The sequence below is a fragment of the Penaeus monodon genome, chromosome 43 (assembly GCF_015228065.2).
Source record: "Penaeus monodon isolate SGIC_2016 chromosome 43, NSTDA_Pmon_1, whole genome shotgun sequence".
NCBI lineage: Eukaryota > Metazoa > Arthropoda > Malacostraca > Decapoda > Penaeidae > Penaeus > Penaeus monodon.
Window position 1 is genome coordinate 6,413,708 of NC_051428.1, and position 9,308 is coordinate 6,423,015.

A 9,308-nucleotide genomic window follows, 5' to 3' on the forward strand; every position below is an offset into this window, starting at 1 on the left:
GAGAGAATGAAGAGAGAGAGGAAGAGAGGAGAGGAGAGAGAGAGAGGAGAGAGAGAGAGATAGGAGGGGGAGGGGGGGGAGATGGAGGGAGGAGGAAGGGAGGAATTAGCGGGGCATAAGGTAAGGGAAAGGGAGGGAGAGGGAGGAGAGGGGAAGAGAGGAAGGAGGAGGGAGAGAGAGAGAGAGAACCCACCTGGAGGGTACAGAGCGGTCAGCTACACGGGGAAATGCATGAACACCTCATAGAAAAACAGAACAGAACAAGACGAAACCCTCTTGGGCTTTTAAACCCCCAAAACTCGAATTTAACGTTCCCAATTATTCCATCCCAGAAAATAAAATCAAAAGATTATTCCAGCACCGTAGTATGTTAGTAAGGGAAACCCCATGCAAAAGGGAAAGGAAAGGGGGAGGGGAAGGAGAGGAGGGGGAGGAGAAAGAAGGGGAGAGGAGAAGGAGGAGGAGGGGAGGAAGGAAAGGAGGAAAGGAGGAGGGGACGGGGGAGGGGGAGGAGAGGGAGGGGGGGGGGGGAAGAAAAAGGGGAGGGTGGGAGAAGAAGGGAGGGAAAGATTTGGGGAAAGGGGGGAAAAGAGAAAAGGGGTACAAAAAGGGGGGGGGGGGAATATGGGGAAAAGGGGGGAGGGAAGTAGGTTGGAGGGGGGGGGAAGTTTTTTGGAGGGGTGGGGGGGGGAAAGAAGAGGAGGGGGGGGGGGAGGAAGTGGGAAAAAGAGCGTGTGGTAAGGGGGGTGGATCCCAAGGCGCGTCGGCTAAGGCAGGTAAGGCGAGGTCCCGTAAGGGGGTCACAGCGCAGCCACAGACCTCGCATTAGTTGACTCTGAGACGTCCTAGCGAAGGGACGCCGGCCCGAGATCGTCCGCTGGCTGCCGAGGGAGGGGGGGCCGAGGCAGAACCTGTTTCATTTTTTTTTTCTTTTTTTTAAAGGGCCGAAAGAGAAAGTGATCTTGGCGAAAGCGTGCAGGGAGGAAAAATGATGTGTTGTTTTGTTTTGGCGATAATGACGTTAGATTGTTTTTATTGTCTTGTTTTGATAATTAACAAAGGGAAAACTAAATTAAGAGTGTTAAGTGGTGGTTTGCTGCCGCGAGTGAAATGCATCGTTAGATTTCAGTGACAAACAACACCAACAGTGATGCCAGAATCCAAAGAAACAGTGACTTGAAGGACAGCGAGACACAGAGGTTAACTGAGGTCAGAGAGCACCAAGAGAGGTCAAGGGAAAAAGGGGGAGAGAGAAAAACAAAACAGGAAAAAACAAACCGAATCCTGCCCCGGAGGAGGGGAAGGGACTAAGAACAAACCCCCCTTTTCACCCAGCGCTGTTTCAAATGAAAGCAGGGCGACGATTGCACTGGCTAAGCGGTATAATAGGCAGTGCTATGTTGGTTTACCTGTATGCCCTGAGACAGTCGCCAACGCCCGTTCCCTTTCTACAGGTAAGAGTTACGGGTTCATTAGGCGGGTTGGGGTACGAGTGGGGGGTGGGGAGTTGAGGTAAGGGTGGGGGTAGGGTAAGGGGGGGTTGAAGCCAGGGGGTGAGGGTTCTGCGTAGAGTTGTTTGACCACTCTCTCCCCCGGAACATCCTTTCCCTTTTTTGCTGGCCTTGTCTGCTGGGTGTGTGGTGTGTGTGTGTGTGTGAGTGTGCGTCGTTTGTGTGTGTGTGAGTGTGGTGGTGAGTGTGGCGTGTGCGTGTGTGTGTGTGTGTGTGTGTGTGTGTGTGTGTGTGTGTGTGTGTGTGTTTGTGCTTGCTTGTATGTGGTTTTATGTTTCTGTTTGTATGAGTGCATGCATTTGTGTGTGTGTTTGGCGTTTTTGTTTGTTTTGTGTAATGTTGGTGTCTGTCTATCACTATGGGGATTTGTTTATTTATGTGTGTTTATATTTATGTTTGCTGAATCGGTACACTATTGCACCATTTCTTTGTGTTTCGAATATACACTGGTATATATTTGTACTATATATATATATATATATATATATATATATATATATATATTAGAGATATATTATATCGATATAATACTTATATAGCAGGAGTATGTACACACCCAAACACAAACAAAACACACCACAACACCCACACACAACAAAACACACACACACACACACACACACACACACACACAGTATATATATATAATATTATATCATATGATATATATAATTATATATATAATGGTCGTGTGGTGTGGTGTGTGTGTGTGTGTGTGTGTGTGTGTGTGTGTGTGTGTTTATACGATTAAGTTCAGGCGATGTTTTTAAAGCCTGCCAGACACGGGAACAGTCGCAGCGAGGGCGTAGCCACGGGGAAACCTTTCAGTGCAAGGTAGTTTGGTCAACGCGAGAAGATGCCTGGAGTAAAGACCGAGGGGGTAAGCATAGGTCAGGTTAGGTAAGGATAGGTAGGGCAAGTATAGGTAAGGTGAGGATAGATAAGGTTAGGTAAGGTAAGCATAGGTAAGGTCAGGATAGGTAAGGTTAGGATAGATAAGGTTAGGTAAGCATAAGTAAGGTAAGGATAGGGAAGGGAAGGTTAGGTAAAGTAAGCATATGTAAGGTAAGGATAGTTAAGGTAAGAATTAGGTAAGGGATTTTTTTTTTTATTTAAAAAAGGGTTTTTTAGGTAAGGAAGGTGATGGTATGGAAGCGTAAGAAAGCATAGGTGGAGGTATGCATAAGTAAGGTAAGCACAGGTAAGGTAAGGATAGGTAATGTATGGTTAGGTAAGGTAAAGTAAGGATAGGAGGCGGTCAAAATCGGTACGGTAGGCATAGGTGGAGGTAACGATTAAGGAAAGGAAGCGTAGGTGGAGGTAAGTAGGAAAGTGGGTTAAGAGGACAGAGGGGATAAGCACAGGTGGAAAATAACCTCAGGTCTATGGTTAGGGCTAATCACAGGGAAAAGTTTAGGGGTGGGCGCGAGCATCAAGGATTTGGGGTTTGGTCAGCATAGGCTGTAGGATTTGGGGTAAGCAGATGTAGAGGGTTGAGGTAGGAAGAAGTTAGAGAGTGTCGGGGGAGGGAGGGGGGGGGAGGCAAAGATTTAGGGTCACTCTCTCTCTCTCTCTGATAGTATATATGCATATGTGTGTGTGTGTGTGTATATTCGTTTGTGTGTGTATGTGTGTATATATATATGTGTGTGTGTGTGTGTGTGTGTGTGTGTGTGTGTGTGCATATACATATTATACAGTCTATAGATATCTATATATATATATATATATATATTAATAATTCATATATATATATATATATGTTGTATATATATATACCAACATTTATATACATAGTGATGTATATATAACATCTATATATACAGATATTATATATAATAGTAATATATCATAGATAATATTATATATATATATATATAAACTTTAATGGTAAATCCGAATCTAGATACGATGAAAGTTCCTTGGCAAGGAACTTCACATGATTGCTACCTAGCCACTGGTGTGGCAAGCCAGCCAGGTCGTGCTGGTCCAAGCCCGGATGAATAGAGAGAATGATTACCTGAAAGGTAAACAACCGGCACTCCCGTGGAAAGGAACTGGGGAACTACAACGTACTCACTCCAAGAGCATAACAACATGAAAAACACAATTAAGTATCATGCTGTGACCACGGCGGCCAAACATGAACCTACGTTTTAAAAAAAATGTATCGGGCCCGCGGTGGCGAATGGTTGGAGCGTCGGAATATCAAGACTGTCACGACGGCAATCTGGAGTTCGAGGGGTAGGCGTTCGAGTCACGAACCGCCGCGGTTGTTTCTCTTAGGCAAGGAACGTTCACTCGATGCCTACCTAGCCATCTGGGGGACCAAGTCAGCCCAAGTCAGTGCCGGGTAAATAGAGATGGTGACTCGATAAAAACCCACAGGGCGGAAGGCAATGGCAAACCACCGCTCTAAATTGCCCAAGAAAGAAAATCATGAAAAGCACATGATTCGTCAAGGCTGCGGTGGTTCGAAATGGTTAGACCGTCGGGACTCAAGACTCAGTCACGACGGCAATCGAGTTCGAGGGTTCGAGTCACCGAACCGCCGCGTTGTTTCCCTTGCGGCAAGGAACTTCACCTCGGAGTGCAGCATAGCCACTGGAGGTCCAAGCCAGCTCAAGTCAGGCTGGTCCCAGCCAGGGTAAAATAAGAGAGAATGTTACCTAAAAGGTAACACCGGCACTTCGTGGAAAGGAACGGGGACCCTACACGTTACTCACTCCAAGAGCATCACAACGTGAAAACTGCCAATTGAGTATCATGCTGTGACCACGGCGCTCCAGAATTGAAACCGTAACCGTTAAATGATGATGATATATATATATATATATATATACGATACTATATAGATATATAATATATAAGATAATATATATTCGTTATATTATATATGATAGTATATATCTATATATATATTTATATATACTTACATCATCTGTCCATATATCGATATCTATTTTGTAGATATAATATATGTATTTATATATATATATATATATATATATTATATATATATATATATATAGTATATTATAATACCACAACACACACACACACACCACAAACGCACACACACACACACACCACACAAACACAAACACACCACACACAACCACACACACACACACACACACACAAACATATATATATATATATAATATATATTATATATATAGATATATATATATATTATATATAGAATAGAGTGCCATGAGAACATGGATGCGGCATATATATATATATACTATATAATATATATATATATAATATATATATATATATATATATATATATATATATATATATATATATACATATATATATACTGTCCGCATCCATTTTCTCCATGGCACTCTATTCTCTGATCTTCTCTTCATGTTGGCATACCCATCTCGTTTGACTCCCTTAACATGCCCAGTCTTTTCCTTCCCCTACGTCTTTTACCAGCTATTCCTCTTTCTGTTATTTCCTTCAACAAACCCGTTTCCACATAAACATTCAGTTAAATCATTTTGGTTTAAAGAATTCCTTTCATCAATTGTCTCCTTTTCTCCAACATTGACAGCCTCTCTTGATTGAGCTTCCTCTCTGCCATCTTATTTCTTTATCCTGCTCCAAACACATTGCAAAAGCCTCCTATTCGACTGGAAATCATGTCCGCTTTCATTGTCCATGTTGCTTATCTATAAAATGAGCTCACCTCCGGCACCCCTTTCACAGCCTTTCTTCACACGCTGACCATATTCTGCGGGATAAACAGTTCTTCCCTTGTAACTAAAAGCTGCCTTGCCCATTGCATTTCTAGTGCTGGTTTCTGCAATTTCACGTTTCCCATCATCAGTTATCTATGATACCAATAAACAAATTTACACAGTCTGTTCTTTTATCATTTAGAGTGATATTCAAAAACTGTAACAATTGTCCTAGATATAACCAGTAACTTTGTCTTATTTCATTGGTCTTCTTATTCCATGTGGTTCTGTGATACCTCATTTAATCTTGTCCATTATTATCTGTAATCCATTCCTCAGTCAGCATACATGCCTGGACAAACATTACGGCCTTTTAATAATTCCACCCTCAACACATGCACCACCTCATTGATGTCACGTAGTCCTTCTGCCAAGCAGCCTATAGTATAGATTGAAATAACAGGGGGAAATGACTGCCTTGTCGAACTCCTCCAACTTATTGGTGTTATGGATCAATTCTCAATCCATAAATCCGACCACTGCTTCTTGCTTGTATATACAATCACAAATCAATTCTTTCAAAAAAAATAAAAAAAAACAGCATTCTTAAACCAATCTACCCATCAAAAAGCTTCCTCATAGTCAAAAAGAGATATAGACTTCCTTTCCCATGCCTAATACCTTTCACAGAGCATACGCATCACTCCGGTTGCTTCGTTGGTGCCTATCCTCTCTTAAACAAAATGTGTTTTGCTGAGGTAATCCCCAGCCCTTCTTTTGTCTTTTACTAAGTAAGATCTTTGAATTAAGTTGTATTAACGCTTACCACACACACACACACCAACACACACACCTATATATATATATATATATTATATATATAGATATATATATATATATATATATATATGTGTGTGTGTGTCGTGTGTTGTTTGTGTGTGTGTGTGTGTGTGTCTGTCTCTCTCTCTCTCTCTCTCCTCTCCTCTCTCTGATAGCACACACTCACACCTCAACAAACAAAACATACACACACACACACACCACACAAACACCACACACCACACCACCACAACATTATATAATATATATATATATATAATATATATATATAATATATCTATATATAATATATACATATATGGAAAGAGTGACAGAGAGCGAGGGGTATGGCATAATGACTGGTGTCGGCGATGGAACGAATTATAGTCTACTAAATTCCTGTTTTCCGTCATACTGTTTCCTTCCTTGTTCCTCCTGGCGTGCAAGCTCACTTCAAGAGCCCAGATGACGGACCCAACAAGCGTATGCAGAAAGGAAATATGGGTTTTTCTGAGTAGACGACGCATCTTTGTTTATCTGTGTGTGTGTTTCTGTGTGGGCGTATATGTGTGTATTTATCTCTGTGCGTTTTTGCGTTTCTCGTGTGTGTGTGTGCTTGTTATGTCTGATTTAAATAACGTGGAAATACGTTACAGCCATATTAAATACATGCAGAAAGTTAAGAAAAAAAAATACAATAAAAAAGTAAGAAGAAAATAGAAAAGAAGAAAATAACAACCATGAATACCATGCGAATGAAAGAAGAAGAAATGAAACGAATAAACTGAATACAAATAACCATGCGGGGAATCTCGAACGTTAACCTTTCATTTTCCAATGGGTCTAAACAATGGCTCTTAAATTCCTCCACAGGATTTACTACAGAAGCTGTTGTGATATATATGTATGTAATGTAATACATTATATTATATATATATCTATATATATATATATATAATAATATTTATATAGATATATGTATATATATATGTATATTAATGTAGATATATACATATATTTCATATACAAATATATATATAATCTATATATATATATATATATATATATATACTATATATATATATATATATATATAATATATAGAGAGAGAGAAGAGAGAGAGAGAGAGAGAGGAGAGAGAGAGAGTAAGAGACGAGTGAGAGAGAGTAAGAGAGAGAGAGAGAGTAAGAGAGGAGAGAGAGAGAGTAAGAGAGAGAGAGAGAGAGAGAGAGAGAACGAGAGAGCGAGAGAGAGAGGATTCAGAGAAGAAATATATATAGAGAGAGGCCTATAAATTCTCCATTCTCAACTTTATGATTGAATGATTATAAAAGAACGACATTGCTCTGGAAAATTCTAATCTCTTACCTATTAAACATACTCCTATAACGAGTCGCAGAAAATGTTATGGTCAATGATGATTCACTATAATTAGGTTTGGCAGCAAATTATGTCTTTGAAACACAAAAACTTTTAAGGCTTAGATTCAGAGGAATGACGTGAAAAATTAAAACATTTATTTTGTGTTATATTCCATTATAATTATTACTATTATTATCATTACTTTTATTTTTGTTATTATTATTTCATCATCTTATTATTGATATATTATTTCTATTCTTATCATCGATGGCTATTATTGGTATTGGTATTAGTACCATTATTATTGTTGTTATTTTTATTAAAATTATTATTATTATTATCTTTGCTATTAGTAGTTAGGTAGAGAGAACAGATTATTGTCATATATTGTCATTTTTCATTATATTTATATTGTTATAATCATATTCATCTTCATCGTTTATCACCCATTACCAGGATGATGATGATGATGAGATGATGATGATGATGAGAGATGATGATGAGGATGCTGATGAGTGAGATGATGATGAGATTGGATGAGATTGATGATGATGAGATGATGTTGATGAGGATGAGATGATGATGATGAGATGATGATGATGATGATGATGAGATGATGATGATGAGATGATGATGATGTGATGATGAGATGATGATGATGATGGATGAGATGATGATGATGTGATGATTGATGAGAGATGATGATGATGATATGAGATGGCTGATGATGATGATGATGAGATGATGATGATGAGATGATGATGATGATGATGATGATGAGAGATGATGAGATGATGATGAGAGGATGATGATGATGATGAGATGATGATGATGATGAGGATGAGATGATGATGATTGATGATGAGATGCTGATGATGATGATGAGATGAGATGATGATGATGTGATATGATGTGATGATGATGATGATGATGATCGAGATGATGATGATGATGATGATGATGAGATGTGATGGATGAGATGAATGATGATGATGATGATGATGATGATGATGATGAGATGATGATGATGATGATGATGATGAGATGATGATGATGAGATGATGATGATGATGATGATGAGATGATGATGATGATGATGATGATGTGATGATGATGATGAGATGCTGATGACTGATGATGATGATGAGATGATGATGATGATGAGATGATGATGATGATGATGATGGCGGAGATGATGATAATGATGATGAGATGATGATGATGATGAGTGAGATGGAGGGATGTGATGAGATGATGATGATGAGATGATGATGATGATGATGATGAGATGATGATGATGATGATGAGATGATGATGATGGATGATGATGAGATGATGAGTGATGATGATGAGATGATGATGATGATGATGAGATGATGATGATGATGATGATGATGAGCTGATGATGAGATGATGATGATGATGAGATGATGATGATGATGATTGATGCTGGATGATGATGATGATGAGAGATGAGATGAAGATGATGATGATGGATGATGATGTGGAGCTGATGATGATGATGATGATGGAGATGATGATGCTGATGATGATGATGATGATGATGAGGCGGAGATGATGATGATTGGGGTTTTTTTGTTGGGGGGGGGGGCTTTAGATGAGGAGGATGAGATTGTGATGATGATTGCTGATGAGAGATGATGGATGATGAGATGATGAGATTGATGATGATGATGTGATGATGATGAGATGCTGATGATGATGAGATGAGATGATGATGATGAGAGGATGATGATGAGATGATGATGATGAGATGATGATGATGATGATGATGATGATGATGATGATGATGAGATGATGATGATGAGGAATGATGATGAGGAGATGATTGATGATGATGATGGATGATGATGTGATGATGATGAGATGATGATGATGATGATGATGAGATGATGAT

General features: G+C 39.4%; 1 protein-coding gene across 2 annotated transcripts in view; it reads left to right on the forward strand.

Annotated features, from left to right (window-relative positions):
- Nucleotides 1–743: 743 nt before the first annotated feature.
- The window catches only part of LOC119568131 (carbohydrate sulfotransferase 9-like), a 25,713-nt gene continuing 17,148 nt past the window's right edge, over nt 744–9,308 (forward strand). The window contains exons 1-2 of one of the 2 annotated variants that reach the window (XM_037916528.1): nt 938–956; nt 1,062–1,454. In XM_037916528.1, coding sequence (XP_037772456.1) covers nt 1,347–1,454 — 108 coding nt within the window. In that variant the 5' untranslated portion in view covers nt 938–956; nt 1,062–1,346. Of the gene's footprint in view, nt 1,455–9,308 lie in introns of both variants that reach the window. The other variant, XM_037916527.1, reaches the window with a different exon arrangement.